This window comes from Rhinolophus hipposideros (genome assembly GCF_964194185.1).
Source record: "Rhinolophus hipposideros genome assembly, chromosome: 11".
NCBI lineage: Eukaryota > Metazoa > Chordata > Mammalia > Chiroptera > Rhinolophidae > Rhinolophus > Rhinolophus hipposideros.
The window spans coordinates 53387274-53410770 of record NC_138057.1 but is presented as its reverse complement, the minus strand read 5'-3'; the positions used below and the strand labels follow the sequence as shown (position 1 = coordinate 53410770).

The following is a 23497-nucleotide window of genomic DNA, read 5'->3' as shown; positions in this document are numbered from 1 at the left end:
TCCCATGGGTATAAAATGTAAAAGGCTCAAAAGAGTGAGTTTCTCACTCACCCCATCAACCCATTCCTCTTTCCAGAAGAAATCTCTGCTTCAGTTTCTTATATACCCTTCCAGAAACAGTCTATGTGTATATATTATACATGCTTTTATATATGTATATTATTTCCCACAAATAATAGCATAGTAGACATTATATATATTTTACACCTTCCTTTTTTTTTTTTTTTACTTCAACTATCTTAGGGATTTAATTTGATTTTCTTTTCTAATGCTAATGGAATAGAAGTGATTTTTTAAAAAAAGTTTGCAAGCAGCAGTATTAGAAGGCGAGTGAGTAGCGTAAGAATTCATCTGCAGTGAGGGATGCTCAGAGTGGCTTCCATGAGGTCATGTCTTGCTCGTGCTGTTTCCCTGCTTAAAAAAAATCCTTTTTCCTTTTCCAATTGTGGAACTCCTACTCATCTTTGTAATAGTACACACTCAACAAGGATTTGTTGACCTGACCCGTGTTTGGATTTAAAAAGTCGATACAACAAATCACTGAACAGCCAGAAGATTCAGTAGCATACGTGGACTGTCTGCCCCGTCCTGCCATCAGGGACCAGCTCGGGGAGTACGTCTCACTGAAAGGGCTCAGACAGCAACCAATGCTTCCCTGACGTCCCAAAGGCAGCAGGTTCAAGGGAAGAACATCATAGCTGGAAGCAAAAGATGGGGCTCTACTGGATGCATTACCTTGAATAAGTCACCTTACCTCCTAAGCCTTTGTCTCCACATCTGCAAAATGGGGCCCTGCCTATCTCAATGGGCATCAGACCTGATTCTCATCCTGTTATCCCCAGACTGAGTGAGCTCTGTGCCTTCTGGGCATGAGAAAGTGCATCACACCCGCAGATGTGCTGAGCCCTGTCTCCAAAGGGCCTGGCGGAGTTGTGCAGCTTGCCCAACCTGGATCTCCTCACCAGGAGCAGGAACAGGTTGTACCTGCTGGATGAGTTCCTCCTCATGCAGCAGGTGCAGCCGTGAGATGTTGTACTGCTCTTCCAGGACCAGTGCGAAGTAGTCTGTACTTCGGATTGACAGCTTCTCCTTCACCGTAAGGATGATGTCCTGCCAGGCATAGAGATGTACAAGGGTCACCTGAGGAGCAGACTGGCCCTCATGCTCAGGCACAGAGCAGGGAGAGCTTCCCCAGCCTTCTCTCTGCTCCTCGGTGCAGCTGAGGAGAGAAAAGCCTGTGCTTACTGGGTCCACTACCAACTCAGGCAGCTGAATCTTGACAGGTCACATGGGGGACTTCTCAATGGCCCCTCATGGCCCTGCATCCACTGCTCCCCTCTCTTCAAGGCTCTACCGCTGCCCATACGGCCATCCTCTCCTCCTTTACTTGGAAGGCTGAAGCCAGGTCTACTGATTCACCCTTTCTCTGGACTCTGCATCTTCAACTGCTTACCAGACAGAATCCGACCACCTACCTGCTATGCAACTGGGGAAAATCAACCAGATGTTTCTGAACCTCAGTTTCTTCTGGCAGAGTGGAGGCTGATGGATGGACTGATAATTAATACTGTGCCACTAGAGTCATGCCACGTTCCCCTTGTTCCCTACAGCGGCCTTTTGTCTTCACAAGGTCTTTGCTGCCTCAGGGCATTCACACATGTTCCCTCTGCCTGGCACATTTTCCCCATTACTCTTCACAAGGCTGTTTCTTTCTCTTCAGAGAGGCCTTCTCTGGTCACTGTGTGTAAATGTGACTGCCCCTGTCATTCTCTGTCCCAGGGACCTGTTTATTTCTCTCATCACTATTTAATATCTTTTTCAATCTCAGCTATGTTCTTTAGTGAGAGACAGTATAGTAAAGCTAAGAGAGGTTCTAGAATTAGACTACTTACTAACTCTGTCTCTGGATCAATTGCTTACTCTCTTTGTGCCTCCGTGTTTTCATCTGTAAAATGGTAATAATATTAATACCTATCTCATAGGGTTGTTGTGTGCATTCAATTAATTTCCCATAGAATGCACTTAGAACATAGAACAGTAGCTGGCAGATGACAAGTGTGCCATACATGAGAGATGCAAATATTTGTTGTCCTGCTTACTGTCTTTCACGCCACTAGATGGTAAACTCCCCTAGAACACAAATCGGGCCTGTCTTGCGCTCCACTGTATCCCTAAAACTTGGCGCTCACTCGCTGATGCTCAGTGAACTTTCACTTGATGAATAATTCTCATAGCTTCACCATGGATGTCCTGCCAGAACCTCAGATTTAGTGTCAACCATTAAGTGCTTACCGCTCCTTACGACTCCCAGCCCTGAATATTCTTTCCACTGACCCCATCACGCTCCAAAAGTACCCAGTGACGAAGTCCTGAAGAGTCTACCTGCTTCTGTAACTCAGCAACACTAATGCCATGGCTCCGGTGCACTGGCCGTGATAGGCCGCCTGTCTCTTGACCCAGTCCCTTCTCTCCACAGAAGAGCTCACACATTTCTCTGGCTTTGTAGAGTGGTGTCCTATGGACCCTTCTGCTACCCATCTGACCACTGTCTACCTTGCCTCTAGAGCAGGGGTTGGCAAACCATAGCCCGTAGGTCAGATTCAGCCCACTGCTTGTTTTTGTAATTCAAGTTACATGGGAACACAGCCATGCCCATTTGCTACAATGCAGAGTTGAGGAACAGCCTCAAAAACCTAACATATTTACTATCTGGCCCTTTGCAGAAGAATTTTGCTGAGCCCTGATCTAGAGAAACTTGCCTAAGCCTTGTACTGGTCATGCTCTCCCTTGCTCAAGAACGTTCAAAGGCTCCCCATGGCCCACTATCCCAAATCCAAACTTAGCTGAATATTCAAGGCTCTCAAGTATCAGGTGCCAATCCACTTCTCCCACTTTATCTTGTGCTGCTTCTCCCAATGCACTCTGCTCACAAGCCCCAAACACTTGCCAAACTTTCCCCCCTTTGGGTTTTTGTTGGTGCCAATCCCCATGCCCAGGATACTGTTTTCATACCCTACACCTGACTCATTCCTGTCAAAAACCCATCTATCATTCCAAGTCTGTCTTGTAGGCCACCACTGCCCAGAGGCCTTTTCTGGCCACCCAGCTGAAGATCTCTTTCCCCCGAGACCACACCACACCGTTTTCATGTCCTGATTTCACGGTCCTGAGCACACCGTACTTTTCATAGTTTCACAGTGAGTTCTCCCCAGGTCCCATGTCCTCACCTCAGCCCATCCCAAGATTCCAGGCTCCTTTTGGGTATGACCCTAGGTAATTTAATTTTGCATCACCAACAGCTTTGCTGGCACACAAAAAGTGTTGGTAAATGTTTGCTGGGTCAAATGACACTATTTTTCTTGATTATGGAAAAAGGGTTCTCTAGTTTAAGAACTTTGTTTTCCTTGGTAAGGGAGTGAGCGAGAGAAGTCACTGATGAACTGACAGTGATCATTGCTTTTTTTATCCATAGGATTTGTTTATGTCCCCTGTCTCTCTGTCATAAAGAGCTAAAAGATTTGCTTTTAAAAATTTGACTACTAAAAAATAATAATAAAAAATAAAAATATAAAAATTTGGCGTCTACAGGTAAGTAAGATTAACCCCTATTATAGCAGGTAATTCCTTACTCATTTCCCTAACTCCATCTATTATCATCTGGGTTTCATTCCCCTGTGGTGTGTGCTTTTATTGTAAATCACCTCAAAGTTTTTGGCTGCCAAAGTGGTCTCAGTTGAAGTCAATCATCCCTTCCATCCCAGTGCACTTTGATCAAGGATGACAGAAGTAGGCACCTTGTCTAATTCATTTGCAAAACTTCCCTTTTATGCGGAATGGCAGTGTGGCAAGCTTCAGGGCAGGGCTCAGAAACAGACCAAATCTGAAGCCAGTATGACCTATCTGACTTTGACAAGTTTTGGATCTCACGGGCCTGTGTTCTTATCTGCAGTCAGGATAACACTCACCACCTCGCAAGTTTACTGGGGGCATTAAATGAGATAGTACACCAGGAAGTGCCCGGGAGACAGGTAGTAAACACTTCACAGATCCAGTCCTCCCTCCCCATCCTCCTCTGGGCTTGGGCGTCTCGGCTTCACTGTAAGGCTGTGTCCAGCTTCTCCTAAGTTACACTGAGGAAAGAATGGGGTAGGGCATTTGGAGCAGCTCTAGGGACTGCCAAAGGAAGGTGCCAGAGAGGAAGTGCCTGTGCACGCATGGGTGTGTGCGTTGTGTGAGTGTGGAGGCGCGTGTGTCCAAGGCTGCTGTACATCACCTAGAGCTGCACTGGCGCTCCTGTCCCTGCTCGTCCCCAGTATCAGAGGAGTTGGGCTCAGTGCCTGCTCTTACACCGATCTCAATGTTTGCACAACCCCTTTGTTTGCTGCTTCCCTGGAGCCTCACTCGAACGCTATTTGCTCCCTTCTTTCGGAACTAGAGTGCTGGTCCCTTACTGTCTACAGATAACACCCAGACCCCATTGCCTGTCATTTGAGGCCCTCCACAGCCAGCCTGTGCCATCTCCCACTTCTCTCACAAGAGAATGGCCAGTGTGCCAGTCCCACTGGATGGTTTACTACTTCCTGGGCAATGCCCATCTTACTGGCCCTCTGCTTTAGTTCATGTGACTCTCTCCAACCCTCCCAACAGCCCTTGTTAAATTCTTAGTTGTCCTTCAAAGCTCAGCTCAGGTCCAGCTTGTTTCCAAAGCCTTCTCTGATGTCCTGATGGAATGGAATGGATGACACTCTTACTCTTGCATGCAGAGCACTTCCACGTCCCTTTCTTTACCACCCTTATTTCATCCTGACCTGGACTATTGGGAGCTCCTTGAACACCCATCTTCCCTCCACTAGGCTGTAAGCTCCCAGAGGACAGTGTCTACCCTTTCCCTAGCTCTGTACCCCAATCCTGGCCCAGAGCATCTCGTATGGGGAAACTTGTTAAATATAAGTTAAACTGACTTCCACTCAGAACAGAATATGCAAAGGCCTGGGCCTGCCCTGACACCTCACCTGTGTTTTCAGCTGCTCTAGTCTTTTGGGTAGCAGGCGGGGTTGCATGTAAGAGGCAGGGAAACCCAGTCATTAGGGGTGAAAGCTTACGAGTTGTATGACCTTGGGCAAGTCACTCCACCACTTGAGCCCTGACTTCCTCCCCTGGAAGATGGTAATAAAAATACTATCTTGCCAGTGATTATGCCACTAAAAAACTCAGACTATGTTGGTTGTGAGTCCACCAAGGCAGCTGCAGGGCAAAATGCTGGGGGTTCTGGGAGCCAGCAAATTCTCACTGGGAAAGAGATTCAAGTTCAGTCTTAATACCTTCACCGTTGTATCTGCCTCAAACTTGAAAGCTTTGGTCTGTCCATTCTCCAAGTACAGCTTGAGCACGTTGGGCATACACAGCAGAGAATTTCCCTGGAAAACACAAGTTGTATTAAAACTGGCCCTTCCTGCCCGTGAGCATGACATCCTCAGATCTCCTGGCCCTGCCTGGTGTGGAGAACAGGGTCCTTCCTCCCTGACCTCCTCGCCATGCCATGGGTTGATTCTTGGCGTTTGGAGATTTCTTCAATGGACGAGGCCTATGCCACACAGACGCAGGCGTGCTTTGTGCAAGGGATAGCCACTAGACCTGTGAGACATGAGAGATGGTGAAGAGTGAGCCCTGCCACAAGTATTCTGAGAGCACTGCACCAGCCTATATGACATCTCATGATCATCAGCTGACACTTCACTGCTGTTTGTCACCCTTAGGGGATGCAGTTTAGCAAGTCAGATGATAGTCATGCACACTGTCCCAAACTCTGCCTTGTGGGGTTGGACTGAAACCCTTGAGAGCCCCACCCCCCGCCCCATTTTACTGCTGCATTCCTGGTAGTGAAGCACCACCAAAGGGCAGAGGGCTGCTCTCCACCTCCACTCATCCCAACCATCACCCTGGACTTGCAGGATCTCCTAAGGGACTCTGCTGTCCTTGGAGGGCTTTTGGAGAAGGAGGCATAGGACTGGTCTGTTTTTGGTGACCCCATGCCAGCCAGAATTCCTAGGGTGGAGCAGGGCAGGGGAATGTTCCCTTTGGAGAATCTCTCCATGGCCAGCTCTTATAACGAATGACCTCCAAGTGTTCAGCTGCAAATAAAGAGGGCCCCTTGGGCTGGTGTCCTCCAGAATGAGTGAGAGGTTCTAGAATCCCCAAGACTTGAGATAGAACCAGTCCTTTTAGCTGGTTCTCGCCCCTGCTTCTCATCACTGTGTACTACTATTAAAAACATGTTGAATCTACTATGTAACTTTATTAACTATTGTCACCCCAATAAACTTTAATTAAATTAAAAAAACATGTTGAATCTAAATTTAATTTGTGAAAGAGGTTCAATCCCTTTTCACAAATGTGGACATGCAGAGACTCAAATATTGCTGAGTGACAGGTTCTCAAGTCTTCTCTGATTAACATATTAGGCCTCCCACTGGCCCCTTCCTGAACAAATCCATCTTTCACTCTCAGTCTAACAAAGGTGTGGTCTGTTAAGTAGCAGTACAGGTAGAAAATAAGGGTTCTGCCCAGATATGAACCATGTGGATCATTTGTTAAAATGGCCACGACTCCGCATTCGCTGGTCTCTATGTTGAGAATGTCAGATAAGAACAAGCTCTTATCTGAAAGTTTCAAAATCTAATATTGACCACTAACTTATGGCAATCAATTATGGCAATTATAGACCATTGAGGGGAAAATGTGTAAATTACAAATAAATGAGTCTTTTATCCAATAGTCCACATTAAAAACATCAAATTCCAGCCAATATTTTCCCTTTAAAAACATGTCTTCTACACCCCCAACCCTGGATCTCCTCATATCATAAGGGACCAGACAGTGTATAACAGTGGAAAACAAAAGAACTCAAGTCACAGAGATCTGGGCTCCTGTATTTTCTTGCTGTGTGATCCCAGACGTTAATTCTCTTAATCTCTCTAAGTCTCTGCTTCCTCTTTTGTTAAACTACCTCCCTTGCAGGTTATTGTGGTGACTAAGGATTATGTACACAAAAAGTTTAGGTTTACACAATAACAGAGGCTCAATAGATGGACTTAAAAAAAAAAAAGCCATCCCCACCACCACCATCACTATTCTCAGTATATCACCTTCAGAGGGAATACTGATTTTAAAGACTCAAAATGAGACCTCAACAGGAGGAATCTGTTGAAATTCCATAAGCAGAAGAACCACACCCAGGGCTTCTCTCCTTGGCCCCACCCAGAGCCCACACTGCTCTCCCTGTCCATGGTTTCCAGGCATCTTACTGGGGGTGCACAGAGCCTGTAGCAAACCCACTGAACTTCCTATGTGTCCTCTCCATGCTGCAGGATTCCAGAGTCTTGGGGAGCTATGTGCCAGCTCACCAGCTTCATGACGAGTCATGTCAATCCCCTGACTAGTGACAGTGACACACCTGGCTGTGTGCACTGACGAGCACTTCCTCAGCAAAGTGCACCTTCACGGGGTTGGTCTTCAGCCTGGCTCTCTTCTCCTCAGTCAGGAAGGAGGACTTGGGGACTCCCTGCAAAACATTAACATGATGCGTTTTAGAACAGGACTTTCATAAAAGCCATGAGCACATTCTTGTTTCTTGAAAACAAAAACAAAAACTCTTGACAGCTGCTAAGGATTCAATTAACACCCATAGAGAAGGACAACATCCCATTCAAGGTCCGTTTTCATAAAATCTAGGGATCCCAACTCACACAATGTTCTTATGTGTCTGAGGACAGTCAAAGATTCAAAATGGTTGTGGTAGGAGGAAGACAAAGAGAACTGGCCTGTGAAGTAGGAGACCTCAGTTCCAACCCAAGTTCCGCTACTCAACCGTCATGAGAACTACTTCAAACACAAATGCTCATAGAAGAAACCAGTTGTGTGAGTGTGCATGTGAAACAAAGCAAAATAACTCCATGTGACTTTGGCCAAGTCATTGCTCCTCTTTGGTCTTCAGTCTTTCCATCTGCACAATGTGGGAGTTGGACCAGACCACCTCCAGGGCTCCCTGAAGCACAGAACCTTGTGATTTATTCTTGGCCTCTCTTTGTTCTTCTCATCTTTTGGGTGGTACCCTCTTTCCCAAGAGGTAAAAAGAGTCATCACAGGTTGGTATCAGCATGTGGTAAAGCCCTTGGCCTAGACCATATCAGGGTAAACTGTGAAAGTTAATGAACAGCAACTTGCATAATCTAGACCAACAGGATGGGATCTTCCTGGATGAAATCCTGATATGCTGTTTCCTGGCCTGACATCCTATGTTTCCTTAATCTAGATAGTCCTTTATGACTGCCGTTAGAGTGTTTACGGGTATAAGAACCCCGAGACGGAACTCTGGGCCATGTTCTGTGTAGCTAAGGGAAGAGATACAGAAGAGCAATCAGAGAAACTGCTAGAAACAAAGCTCATAGACTCAGATATCAACAGATGAATGTTATGAAGTACACAAAGTAACATTTGGCCCTGAAATGTTAATGCAAGAAGACAAATAAGATCTTATGGTAACTAGAATCCTGGTGTGACAGGGTTCATGACTAGGATTCAGTATCTCAAAAACATAGTTTGCTTAAAAAAAAAAGTTTTGTAGAAGGAAAAGGGAACAGCAATGTTCAAAAGAAGAGGAGTGGTAATCCCTCAACTGGAGAAATTACTTAACATTGATTTTTCATGGAGAATGGTTTTCCAACTAGAAGAAATAGAAGGAATCGGGAAAGAGAAATTAAAGCCCAAAATTAGTGATGAGGCTAACAGACTGATTTGCATGAGTTCAGGACTCCTATACCAGTAATCGAGGGGGCTGAAGGACCATTTATATGTTACAGTTGGCATGTTCCACAAAACAGAAATTGGAAGAAATATTAGGAGATTAAAAATGGTTAAATATCAAGTTTCCCAGAAAGTGAATATGGAAGATTCAAGAAAACACATATTGGTAAGCTTGTCATTAATTCTTGGCAAAACCCAAGATAAGAGATGGTCAGAGAGCTTGTAGATATTGATATTGATCACTAATAACCAATATGGAGTTACCAAGAACAAGTCAGAGCCAACCAAGTTCTTTTTTCTTTTGAAGATAGGATTCCAGATTGGTAGGCCAGGGTCCTGTGGATACAGTAGTATGCCTTCATTCTTGCAAAGTATTTGATAAGGGCTCCTATAATCCCCCTGTGGAGAAGGCCAGAGGCAGAGCCATTAGGTGGATTCAAAACTAGTTGACTTACACTCAGAATTGTCCTGATTTCTGACTAAGTAACTTAGGTTCCCTTTGGCTCAATCCTCATCCATGATGTTTAGCAATGTCTAGGATAAAGGTATTGTGAATGACATAGAGCTGCAAGGTGTCATCAGATCTCAGGCAGCAGAAAATTGGGAAGAAATGTAAAGGAACTGGGAATCTAAAAGAGGTGTATGGAAAACTTTAGGACCAGGGGCAACTATGGGTCAGAGGCCAGGCAATCACTATGAACAAACATAAGAGGGTATATGGAGGTGGACAGGGCTGTCAAGAGCTAAAGGGAACAGAGTAAGTGAGGGGTCAAAGAAGCAGTCACAACCACAACCATCTTCAAGACTCAAAGGAATGAGAAACCAGGGGTAGAACAGGAGAGATGCAGAGAGAAAAGGAATCTGCGGAGACAACTGCTATTGTCTCTCATCCTAGGGAGAGCAATCCTGCAAGGTGGCCCAGAGCTAGACCAGGCTAATGAAAATTAACTGGCTAGATAATGGAGGAAGTGGGGGAGACTTGGGAAGAGGTGGGTCCTTGACAGGAAGGGAAAATGACTCCAGCTGATGACGGTATACATATGCCACAACTCCCTGACTGCCAAACACATATGCCACAACTTCCTGACTGGCCAAAGCTCGGCATGCCAGAACAGTAGGCCAAGCGATGTGATGTGACAGGAAAGTAATGTGAAGGGTGGTGTTGAAGATCAAAAACATCAATTGCACAAGCATAGGATTGGGAGCGGGGGGCTGGCTGGGTAGCTATCCATTTGAAAACCAGCTCTGTTTTTGGTCAACCACAAGTTTCACTCAAGTCAAAAGTGTGATTGGGCCTGCTCAGATGTCAACCTAATCCCAGGCCTCACTAACATTCTAGGTGCATGTTGGAACTGAACCCCCTCCATTCCCTATGGTACTCACACCGCTTAACCATAGGTGGAACTAGATTCCTTTCTGGGTGCCACCACTTGTGAGGGTCACCATGCAATTGGAATCTGTCCAGAAAGTTATCAGAGAAACATATATAATGAAGAATTGGTGGAACAGTATTTAGCCTGGAGAAGAGAAGGCCACACTTCCAAATCTTTAAAGAGCTATTTCATACAAGGCTGACTTGATCTGAAATAGGACTAATTGGTAGGAGTCACAGGGAAGAAGGGCCTGTCTTCCATGTGGAACCACCCAACAGAAAACTAGCTGCTCTTAGAAAGAATATGCTCTCTGTCATGGTAATGCCCAATCCACAGCCCCCACCCCATCCGGCTCCTACACTTTTACACCTGAATGTCAGCTCTGCTACCTGTGTACCTTGGCATCTAAAACATATTGTAAACCACTCACTTGAGCCATCTGATATTAAAAAGAGACAATTTAAACGATATGAGTTACCCATTATTCTAGGACATATAAGCTCTCCCTGGGTTCTAAATTAATTCATTAGACAGCAGCAGACCTAAGCTGATTAAAAACTCTCTGCGCATGTTTTTGCTGAACTAAGAGTTAATACTCAAAAGGAAACTGAAAGGGACAAGTTGGAAGATATTTCTTTATCTTTTTGCAATCCTTCCCCTCCCCATGCCCTGGACTGGCCAATGCCATTTTATAAAGACAGCAGTATTTTAGGAGGTAGAATAGCATAATGCTAACGCGTGTGGGTTCTGGAGTCTAACTACTTGGAAAATAACCCAGCTCCACCAATTTCTTCATGTGAAACCATGGGTGTATGAGGCCACAGTGTCCTTCCTCATCTGTAAAAGGGGGATAACGAATATATCTGCCTTGAAGGATTTTCTTTTGGTACAAATTAAGTGAAGTATTAGTATTAACATCATAACAAGTACGTATAAATAATATAAATGCAGAGCTACACAAACAAAAACTTTGTTTCCATAAAATTCTATGTCTTAGAGAAGCAGTAATTGATATTCCAACTTTGGATTTTATAATTCCTAATCAAGTCATTTGAGGACTCTAAGAATCTACTATGGCAAAGCTGAGCGTCCTTACTGAAGCAAGACATATATGAGCATCTGTCTTGTGAACACATAACTCTGGGGAGAGGAGATATTCAGGGCATTTCTGGGAGGCACTGAGGACCATCGGCTAGGTGAATTTCAGTTTTCTCTGCAGGACCTCCAGAGCACAGCATTCACACTCCCCTTTTCATGCGAACCTAGTAGGAATCTCAGGAGTGGTACTGGAACATGTTAATTTTCCTCTCCCTATACTTTTCCTTTTTTTTTTTTTTTTTTTAAAGGATGCAGCTATATGCTATTTCTCTCTCCTTACTTAATAAGGGTTATCTTTTGCTTTCAATTCTTGGAAATAGAGCGGGGAAAAAAACCACCTAAGATTAAGATGTTCTCTATTGAGATGATACTCAGCTAAATAAAAAAAGAATCTTTTAACATCTGCACGGCCATTTATAGTAATTAACTTTAAGTAAACAGTACATTAATATGAGAAAAATTGATATATATTAATAATAGTCTTTGCATCAATGAAAATGGTATGTATCTCTTTTTATATTTCTTTTTACATCTTCAATAATATTCTAGTTTCCTTCACATAGGATCCACATATTTCTTTTCCCTTAAGTTTTTCTATTTTTTTATATTTTCCCTTAAAGAACTAGCTCTTGGATTTATTTATCAATTTTACAATTTTTTTCTGTTTTCCAAAGCATCATTTAGATATTAATTTTTATCATTTTCTTTATTCTGCTTTATGGTTGTTTTATTGGTCTTTTCTTCCAACTTCTTGCACTGAGTTTACTTATTAAATAATAAGCTATTTACTTATTAAATAATAAAACCACTTAAGGCTATTAATTTTACTCAGAGTATAGCTTCACCCACACATAACTTTTTATAAGCAGAGATCTAATTTTTAATTATTTGCTAACTAGTCTATAATGGTAGTTTTACTTTTCTTATTGACTCCATTTTTACTTAGGACTTTGCATTTTTTATTTCCAAATGGTTGGATGATTTTAATGAAGTTTTTGATAGTTATTAATTTCTATCTTATTATATTCTGGAAAAGAGACCTATAGAGAACTATATATATTTGGGGAGTTTGTTGAGAATTTTTGGTAGTGGTCAATTAGAGTAGATTATTAAATGTATTATTAAAATTCTCTATGCCCCTATTTATTTTTTGTCTTTATGTGGCTAAAGCTAAGAGGTATGTATTAAAGTCTTGTAGAATGAGAATGTTATTTCAAGTTTTCCTCCCTGGTAGTTTCCTCTTATAATTTAACAGATACTTTCCTCTGTATCACATATAAAGGGTCCCTTGGCCTGTGGTGGTTTAGGATTGCCATTTTCTCCCTGTGCATCATCCAAGCACACCTTGCCTTGTGAGGAATGTCTGAGCTGATAAAACACTTTCACATCCAACACCTCATCTGTTCCTCATAACAACCCATTAGAGAGACAAGGGAATTACTGTCATCATCACTGTTTTACATAAGTGAACACTGAAATGAAATGATGTGCCCCAAATCATACCACTCAAACCAATCTTGAGACCCCTCGTTTGGTGCTCTTTTCATCATCCCACTCTGCATAATCCCCACAGGTCTGTCTCCTTAGCTGGACCACCCGTTCTTGAAACCTGGACCCACATCTCTTTCCTCCACACCACCAGACATAGGCAGTCTTCAGGCAACACTGACTGCCTGGCCACCCACTGCATGGCAGCTGTCCCCTCTGCCCTTTGCCTTCCCTGTTTATCCTCTGAGGGACATCCCACTGGGGGAACAGGGGCTTGGAATTGAGAAAAGTAAAACTAACACACAGGACATAGAAAGAGATTTACCGATGTGCAGCGAACGACTGTGATTGAAAGAGAATCTTCAGCTTCCCTGAAAAAAAAAAAAAAGACAAAAATATTGCATCATTCTGGGTGATGTGTGTGTGTGTTAGGGTCGAAGAATTACAAAGCAGCCTCTCTCACCTCAGCTTTTTTGGCTCAGCAAAATTGAGAAGGACGTTAAGGAAAGTAAAAGAATTTAAGCTGTCCCAAAGCACCTCTGCTACCTTGAGGAAATCGTCAGATACCTGCCTCTACCATCTATCTAGTCTATACCTATAGTCCCTTAGGTCACTTAGCCTTAACTTAATCTATATGATGGAGAACTCATTCAATTGCTGTAACCACTAGTTAGGTTTATGTACAAAAATTTTTAAGAGAAAACATAGCAATAACACAGACAACTTAGGTTACTATGTCAGAAAACTTAGGCCTTACATTTCATTAAATAGAATGAATGAATGTTAATATCATTTGTCAGATAAAAGTCAACTAGTTTATGGTGTTTGGGCACACAAAGTCAGTGTGACGAGCCCAAGTGTGACAATCAAGATACTAGATATTTTTCTCTTGTTATTATCTCTTAGATTCTCAAAGTGATCAAATCAACCAGATAACTGCCAAACTTCCACTTTGTATTAGAGAAAGGAATTGAAAAATAGATTCATGTTTTCCTTTTTCTTTGCCATTGCTATACTGAGAAGTTGGCAAAATAATTTCATTTGACTTCTTGCAATATGAACATTTAGGCTAATTGTAGCTGGTGTGTTACTTCCTGAAATGGATCAACTCAACCTGGAGTTTCTAAGTGTCTGGGGATTCCCTCTTTTCCATTTTATAGAAGAACAGGCCTTTCCAAGATAATTCACAATAAACCAAGGGCTCTCAAGACAACATTTGGCCTCACAGATACTTGGAGGAATTAGAGTGGTTTCGTTGTTGTGCCATTTTTGCTTTGCTTGTTTCCCCCCCCCACACACACACATAAGTGGCAATGACACTGGGAACTAAGCTAAAACAATCAGCAGTCCTGGGATTCCCACAGGCAGCATGTAGCAGAGTGCACAGACGTGCAGCGCCCATCAAGTCACATCCCTGCTCAGAAGTCTTCAATGGCTCACCCTTATAGGAGGTGAGTAACACCTGAGCTTGCTGTGTTAGAATCCAAGACCCTCCATCACCTGGGCCTCACTTCACAGAACTCTTCTCTAGGCATCCGGTGCCCTAGGCACTGTGGGGAATGCTTAGGGCCCCCTACCCAGCTCCCCACTCACTTGCTCCTGCTTATTTCTTTGCCTGAATCACCCTTCACCTCCATCTTTGTGGGCCAAATTCTACCCAGCATTGAAGGTACAGCTGAAATACTTCTGGACTCTCCTCTGTTTTATCAAACCACAACTTCCCCCAAAGTGTGAGGAATCTCCAGCATTTACTGCCCCTTTCCTCTGCTTCTCTTGATGCGGTATCTGCTCTCAGTTTCAGCAGGCTGTGCATGACTTGTTTCTGCACGACTGGCCTGTATGTGTCTGGGCAGGGGAGCCACTTTGCCCACAGGGTTCACTGCCCAGAGCAAGTGCTCAGTGAATAGATGGGTTCAATGTTACCTAAACATCCACATTCTGGTCTACTGCTTTAACCTGTAAATATTTTTGTTCATTGGTCAGGGTTTGCTCTAGCCTGGCAGAAATATTTGTAGCACTGAAAGTCTCGAACACATCTGCAAGAATTGATCATCTTTGAGAAAATCGCCCAATAATTGGGAAAGCAAGTTTCATAATTTCTATAACGATATTTTTTTTTTTTAAATGAAATCACCAAATCCTTTCCTGACTGCCCCACCCACTCAACTTATTCTCTGACAGTCCTGAAGCAATATTGGGCTAAAAGGATTCTACTTTCTATACTTTGATGGATTCTCCGTAAATCTTAAGCTGTGTGTGTGTGTGTGTGTGTGTGTGTCTCTGTGGTGAGACTGTGTGCTTCCTGGGGGTGAAGACTGCATCTTTCATTTGCATTGTCTCTTTCTCTGACGTTGTTACTTAGTATTAAGTGTGTGTTGCGCATGATAGGCCCACAGAAGTGAACCGCCCCCAAAACCATATCAGCCACTCACAAAAAGGCACACACTAAAGTTTCATCTACCTCGATTTCTCCTTTTTCCTTATTTATAGTAAAATCATCAAAACAGGGTTGAGTGAAAAATTGAAAAGACAAAGCCTGCGTTTGCCGATAAGACATCTGTTCATCCTCTTCACTCCTATCATTGCCATTCCTTCGTCTTCACCCCAGGGTCACCAACTGTCAGTGCCAACCATACCCACTTGTTCAATTAAGCACCCACTGTGTGCCTGGTCTTAAGGAGATCATGGTCAGGGCAGAATTGAGGCATTTACACAAATCACAATGATACCAGGTAGAAAGTGGTAGATGCCCCATCAATGAAACTACATATACACCAACCAAGCTATATCTGCAAGAACATTTAAGAAAAGGTATCAAAAGGGTTAAAGAAGAACAAACAGACTGAGGGTCAATTGTGTCCACTCTTTGGCATATATTACCACAACCCTATAAATCCATAAAAGGTAGGGTCTGTGTATTATTCATAATTACATTCCCCATAGTGCCTAGCAGTGTCTTGGGCATAGTGGGGTTGGATAAATATAGCCCCTTGCACCTCCCAATCACTTCTGTAGGCAGTTGGAAGAGAACAGATAGGAACCAATATGGAACGCTAAAATGAGGCTGTGGTAGCTGCTCTGAAAGAGACCAGACCCTATCGAGATCACAGGGAGATCAAGTTATGCCATTCCTGCTACCCATCTCTCTTCTATGATAATCTGTGTGACTCTGGGTGATAGAAGAAAACTTAGTACCTCAGAATATCAACTGCTCGTTCATAGGAGAGGTCCTCTGCAGACTCATTGTTCAGTTGGAGTATCTGATCACCAGGGAAAAGCTTGCCATGAGCACAGCCTCCTGTTGGACAGAAAAGAAGGAACTCGTGCTCACCCCAGGAGGGCCCAGAGCTCATGTGTCACACAGTAGCACACCTAAATGGCAGCCTAACTCAGTCCCCAGGGCAAAGGCTCACCCCTCAACCCCACCCCCCAGCCAGCCTTGGGCTCACGTGGATCTCAATTTTCCTGTTTGCAAATCGTGCATAACCTATCTACCATCCATCACCTTCAAGGCATGTTATGAGACTGTTGGGAAAGATGACTAGCAGAACCCCCGAATCAACAAAGCTGGCCAATGAACGTATTAATACTATGTTCATCTCTAAAGAACTCTGGTGGGGATGGTGGTGGTGTGTGTAAACTGAAATTAACAGGTTTTAACTAGTCCCACACCTAACATCAATATATAACTGAAGTATGAAAACAAACATTAGACATTGACAGCCTGCTGCTCTTCACTCTGATACAGCCTATATTTTGCAAAGACTCAAGTGAAAACAAATCGATAATTTCTATTACTGTCTAAGTAGAAACTCACCCCAGCTCGGAGCATGCAGGGTTCAAAGAAGAGTGCTGGCTGATCCAAATACTGTCACCTCCCCTGAGACTGGCCAGGGAGCCAAGTGTGGGCAAAGCCCTGCCTGAGGCCAGGAGGAGCCAGGGGTTCAGATCAGCAGATGCACTTGGGGTTCCCTCCCTACCAGAACCAAAGGAAAGTGCAAAGCCCAAGAGGGAATTAGGTCAGAATTAGGCATGCCCTTTCTAACTTCCTAGGGCAGCATTTCCTGCATTATGCTATAGGACAGAGAGATGGGAAAAGAACGAGGGCAATTTCCCCCAGGAAGCCAAACTCCTTTCTCATTCCCAGTCAGCTCTCACCTGCTGTGACGGCCACCACTGTGAGGGGAAGGCTCTCGGAAATGTGAAATCCATAGTCCTGCAGGAGGGCGTCTTTGTCTATTTTTACTGTGTGTTTCACAGGGGTGAGGGTCTGGGTTGAGATCCCGGGGGGTCCATCAGCTGCAGCAACTTTAGCCCTGGAAGAGAAGGAGTGTGTGAAAAAGAGAGAGGGGGGAGTCTAGCTGGTGGCCACAAATCAGTTCACCTCTAGGCATCCCGGAGGAGGAAGATGCAGAGTTAAGCAGACACCAACTCTCCTTTGACAGAGATAAGATACCAATACCAGAAGATAAAACATCAAGTAGAACATAGCACCGTGCTCTAAAAGAGAAGACATGAACTGCTATGGGCATTCAGAGAAAGGGGGAGCAGTTTTAACTTTGCGAGGTAGAGGGGGAAGGAATCAGGGATGCATTTGCTACCTGGAAGAGATGGCATTTGAGAGATGTCGAGGGTATACCTTCACGGCCCAGACCCTAGCACACGGAAGATCTTTAGTAACTGTTGCTGCGTGGATGGGTGTGTGGATGGATGCATGGCTGGCTGGCTGGCTGGCCGCACGAATGCAGACAGGCATTCTAGGCAGGAGGCTCTCTGCCTGAGCAGAGGTACAGAAGAGGAAAAACATGGACCGCCAACAGAAACACGGAGTTGTTTAGTATGGATGTCTCATGATGACTAATTTTATAGGTGAATTGTGTCTTTTGGTGACCTTTTTTAACTTTTTTGCTTTATAATACGTTTCGCTTCCCTTTCAACTTTGTAGCCATGAAGATTCCAATATGAAACCTCAGATAGGGAAGACTCCTTCTATATGAATCTTTAAAAACATATATGTTCTCTACATGGCTAAAATCAGGTTGAAAGTTGTATTTTCTATCTTGCAAAACCACAAAGAGAGTCACAAACTATTTTTCATCTGTTTGTAGAAAATGATTTTTCTCCCTCTAAGAGTCAGTGGTTCTTTCTGGGGAAGGTCAAATAGTGATGGGATATGGTGTTTATTGTTATTATAAACTAGAAATGTGGAGGAGTAACAGCTCCCTCAGGGCTCTATAGTTAAGGTCTAACATTTATTCTCATCCATTTACCAAACACTGTCAGGAACTCTGACTAATGCAATAAGACCTCTCTTATCTGAAAACCAGCTCTCTGTCATTTATAATGATCTCCATTTCAACAAGGACAAGGAAATATTAAAAACTGCCTCATGGAGCCAACATGCATGACAAGTCCAAGTACAAAGCCTCCTGCATATTACCCCTCAAGGAGCTCTTCAGACCCTGGCTTAGAGCAGATTTAGGCTGTCTGAATAGAAATGACCTGACCCACACAGCTTAAAAGCAAACAGATTTCTTCTAGGCAAGCACATGGGTAATACTGAGAAGTGTTAGCAGATAGACCTAATGAGAGGGAAGAAACAGAAAGCTGTGAAAATTTATACCGACTAAAACCCATAGCTATTCCTAATTTAAAAAAAATTAAAGCTATGAAAGGGCCTTTCTAAATATAATAAATAAATACTACACTGAAAGCCAAACATCAACATCCCTTAAAAAAGCAACAGGAAGGATACCTTAGATATTACTCCTATTAACGTAGCAGGGGAAATGTAATAGTTTTCACAGAAGGAAAAAAGATAAGAGGCATAATAAGCAGAAGAAATGGAAAAGTACCACCTTTTGAAAAAAACGGATGAGGATATACACCTAGAAAATGACGAACACAGAGAATTGCTAGTGCTAAAAAAATAAGTTTGGTGGAGCCGCAAGATAAAAACACAAAATGCAGTCACAAAAAGCATTCAACAATTCATTAAAAACAGATCGGTTGATGGGGACGGTTGGATGGCTCAGTTGGTTAGAGCGCAAACCCTGAACAACAGGGTTGCTGGTTCGATTCCCACATGGGCCAGTGAGCTGCGCCCTCCACAACTAGATTGAAGACAACGAGCTGCTGCTGAGCTGCCAGAGGGGCACGAGCTCTTAACAACAAGGTTGCCGGTTCGATTCCCACATGGGATGGTGGGCTGCGTCCCTGCAACTAAAGATTGAAAATGGCAACTGGACTTGGAGCTGAGCTGCGCCCTCCACAACTGGATTGAAGGACGACTAGGAGCTGATGGGCCCTGGACAAACACTGTTCCTCAATATTCCCCGATAAAATTCATAACAAGAAAACCCCAGAGTAGTTGAATGTGTGGTGGGCATTCTGAATGAGCTGATGCAATAAAGCAAAGCCCAAGTAATTGGTCAAAGTTACGCTGGGTTACAAGCTAGTCTCCTTTGTGTTCCTCAGACACACTGGCCTTTGCACAAGCTCTTCCCTTTGCCTAGAATCCACCCCTCCACCCCTCACACACACACACTCCCTAGAGATTTCCCCAACACACCCCTACACTTGATCTGTCCACTTTCTATTCTGTCTTCTGGTTTTGCAGAAATATCACGCTCCCCCTGCAGAGCACACCCACAGAAACTGTACATCCCTTATTCAAAACATACATCATTTTTGTAATGGCCAGTGTGAAGTTTCTTGTCCTCTCTAGACCACGCGTATAATTCATATGGCAAAAATCATGTCTTTTTTGTCCCATGTGCTGAACTCAGTGCTAGGCATAGAGTAAGGCTTGATAAACATTAGGAAAACAAAAGTAAAACCAAACCTTACTATGTGGTTAAAAGAGAATCTATTTTGATGCCTTTCAAATGGGTAGGCTCCAGTTATCTGACTTTTCCACTTGGAAGGGTGCGTTCTTCAACAATGGCAGACAAACAAGGCCCCACTGTGTGGACAGTGCAGTAGCTTTGGCCCTGACATTTTCCCCAAAGGCCACGTTTCAGTTTTTGTTTGGAAAGGCATTGCTTAAGAACAAGACCAAACTGTGACCTCTCCTCACAAAGAATGTTCAATATTTGACGGGGAGCTGAAGGAAATGATCTCTGTGGCAAAATTTCCCCCTCTGAAGCATGTTACAAATATCAAACTGAGCGCTGTTAATCCAAAAACCTATGTCTGCTGACTTTGTAATGGTTTCAAATCCTAAATCTGAGGTCATTCCTATGATTTTACATTGGACCAGCACAAGACCTGTGGTTACACTAATGGGATTCCTGTCCGATAACTGGATCTTGTTTAAGGCAGAACTAGAAAAAAACATGTTACATTTGTCAGGAAAACAGTCTTGTGTAGACTAATTCTGTATTTTATGGGTTACTGGGTTATAAAATCATATTGAGCTGATCGGTAACACTGAAAAGGGAAAATACCAGATTATGGTTCGAATATTCTTGGCTTTTTATCTGCTCTCTGATAGAGATAAATATACAGAGGGTGCCAAAAAAAATGCATACACATTTTAAGAAAGGAAAAACCTGTATTAAAATTGTAATGCTCAATATATACCGATAACAAAAGATGAATACAAGTCATGTGTACACATGTTTTGGGCATACTCCGTATATTTTACCTCTATCTTGTAATGACAAAAAATTCACCTTTGAAGTTACAGCAGGATGTGGAGAAACTATTTTGAATCTGTTTAAACACTGTATTATGTTCAGCTTGAGTGATTTCAAAATCTAAAGTCTGGTATAAGCTGGATTTTTAATATAAAGTTTATTCAAAGAAAGCAGAAATAGAAGTAGCAGTCTACAACAGAAAGAAATTTAGCATGTAGTCACCATCATAGGAGTATGCTTGTGGCTGTGACAGTTTCTAGGGGACGATTGAATATATACCTATCTATCTATCATCTATCTATCTATCATCTATCTATCTATCTATCTATCATCTATCTATCTATCTATCTATCTATCATCTATCTATCTATCTATACACCTATATATCTATATACCTGATATACCTATATATCTATATACCTATATGTATCTATATATGTATATATCTAATATATAGATATATGTAGATAGATAGGTATATATTCAATGGTCCCCTAGAAACTGTCACAGCCACAAGCATAGTCCTATGATATCTACATATATAGATATATTATAGATATATAGATCTCTATATATATAGATATATAGATATATCTATATATATAGATATATTGAGTATAGTTATAGGGTGAAGGCTTACAGTTGAGAGGAGAAATCACTCCATTCTTGTTTCAAAAAGGAGATTCAGGAGATAATGGCAAGTCCACACATGCAGTATAGGAGCCTTCCAGCCTGTTCCCCTCAAATCTTTCCACTTTTGCCCATGGGCCAAAGTACAATAAAAAACTGGTCCCTGTAATGGTCTTTCTACATCATTAGGAATAGTAGAAAGGTCAAATAAGGCCATTCCCATAATTAGTAAACAGACTGTGGTGATAATAAACAAGTAAATTTGGAAACCAACAGCAAGCGCTTCTGATACTAAAATGCCATATAGAGACAGAAAGTAGCTGAGTAGTTGCCTGGGGCTAGGGGAGGGGCAAAGGGGGAATGACTGTTTTTTTCTGGGGTATTGAAAATTAGAATTCTAAAGTAAAAATTCTTAAATTAGATTGTGGTGATTGTTGAACAATTCTATGAATATACTAAATATGTAACTTCCTAGAGGTCACTGTTACCTTGTATTTACATTCTGTAAGAAGCTGGATATTAGAGAGTTCCAAGGTCAAATATCTAGGTAACATCAAGTTAAGGTTATGTATATCTCTTTTCCGCAGGAGTTCTCAGAGGCTTTAATGTGCTAAAATGCACTCTGAATCACCAAGGTGGGTGAGTGGGTAGGAGTGGAATATAGGCTGCATTACTGCCCAAACAAATCTGACCATGGAACCCTTTTTAGTGGAGCAGCCTAACACTAGGTTTTGCAGAACCCACTTTAGAAAACAATGTACCTAGCAGTTTTCCCATTAGTTCATCAAGCACTACTCAACCACTTGCAATCTCCCGGAACTCAGTCACCTCTTGGCTTTCAGATGAGGCCAAGATTTTCCCTGCCCTCATGGACCTTATAGTCTACAAGAAAGAAAAGGGATGTGTTGAACACACTAGGAGAAGCATATCGCCAACCCACGCTACAAATCAAATACTGTGGGGCTCCATGGGCTGGGAACCACTTCATGGAAGATGCAGCATTTCAGCCAGACCTTGAACTGTGCATGGGTTCTGGAGACCTGGAGGTGGGAGGAAGGGATCTGACACAGGAGCCAGGTCCAAAGGCTGGAAGGAGAAGCAGGGGTGCTGGTCATAAGAGAACAATGAGTAGGTCATTTTAGTTGGTGTATGATGTGAATGAAGCAGAGCAGTAAGACAGCTGTAAGGATAGTGGGTTGCTGATCATGGAGACCCTTGAATGTTGTAATGCGGGGACTCTGGTCCCGCTCCCCGCAAAAGAATGCAGGATATGGTGAGGCCAAAAAGGAACAATAACAGAGCCATAGATAGGGGAGTCATACCAGTATATTCTCGATGGCAACTGGTAGAGACACAAAAGCAAACATCCGCCAGTACCCCAACAAGGGGTCTTCCTGCACCCCCGTCTCTCACTGGCGGCCGGGTGAGACACAGGAAGTAGGATCAACACAATCTGCAATATAATCTGCTTGCTAACCCCACTTGTTAGCCGCAATCTGCCATCTGCTTCTTTGTCAGCCAGCCAGCCAACCAACCAACCAACCAACCAACCAACCAACCAACCAACCAACCCCTTGCTAACTGCAACCCGTCCTTGCTAGCTCAGCCACAGCAGTTATACCAGTGGCCAATGGTGAACTGGTTACAGCTGATGGCCATCTGATTACAGCTGATGGCCATCTACTACCCGAGCCAGCACCTTTCCACGTGAGGCCAAGAGCCTGGAAATTGCTCTCTGGGACTCTGTCCCCACAAATGTCAAACCCAAAATGTTTGAACTCATCTTGTAAGAAATGAACACCCATCAAAGGTTTCTAAGCAGGGGGTTGGCAATGATCCTAACTCTCTGAGCCCGGGGGTTTCATCTGTAAAATGGGGCTAATTCTATTAGCGTTATCTCCTCACAGTGTGTGAGGATCAGAACACTTGGCCATAGGGCAGTGCAGCCCTGAGCAAGGTTGAACAGCTTGCTCAGCAGCAGAACAGCTCTTTCCAGTTCTTTCAGAAGAATGTGTTTCAGAAACACCTGACATGTGATATTTTATCTCTGTGGCAGGGCCAGATGGGAAATCGGAGATGGAAAATGAACACTTCGGAACAGAACATATTTTAAGTTCTCTTGTAGCAGTCAAATCAGATCTGTATTTGCTTTCATTTTGTTTTGTTTAGAATGAAATAGGGACTGCAAGGAAGGAACAGCTGCTAGAAACAAAGACAGGGGAAAGAGTATAAACAGCAGATTGCCTGACCCTAACATCAAGTACAGAGACAAGGGGTGTGTGTGGGACAGGGAAAGAGACAGAGAGTGAGCAAGCATGTATGAGTGTGTGTTCCAGAGATTGTATATGCACATGTGCGTGTGAGTATGAGTGTGTTTGTGTGTGTTTGTCTCTGTAAATGATGAGTTTGGGGGTGAGTGTATCTGTGGATGCATGTTTGAGGGACGCAGAGGGAAGAATTGGAAAG

General features: G+C 43.2%; 1 protein-coding gene across 1 annotated transcript in view; it reads right to left on the bottom strand.

Annotated features, from left to right (window-relative positions):
- Positions 1-23497, bottom strand: part of FRMPD1 (FERM and PDZ domain containing 1) — a 73076-nt gene that overhangs the window by 13320 nt on the left and 36259 nt on the right. The window contains exons 3-8 of the mRNA XM_081066452.1: positions 16920-17077; positions 15957-16059; positions 13087-13132; positions 7454-7561; positions 5322-5417; positions 985-1110 (exon numbers count right to left, since the gene is read on the bottom strand). Coding sequence (XP_080922578.1) covers positions 985-1110; positions 5322-5417; positions 7454-7561; positions 13087-13132; positions 15957-16059; positions 16920-17077 — 637 coding nt within the window. The remainder of the gene's footprint in view (positions 1-984; positions 1111-5321; positions 5418-7453; positions 7562-13086; positions 13133-15956; positions 16060-16919; positions 17078-23497) is intronic.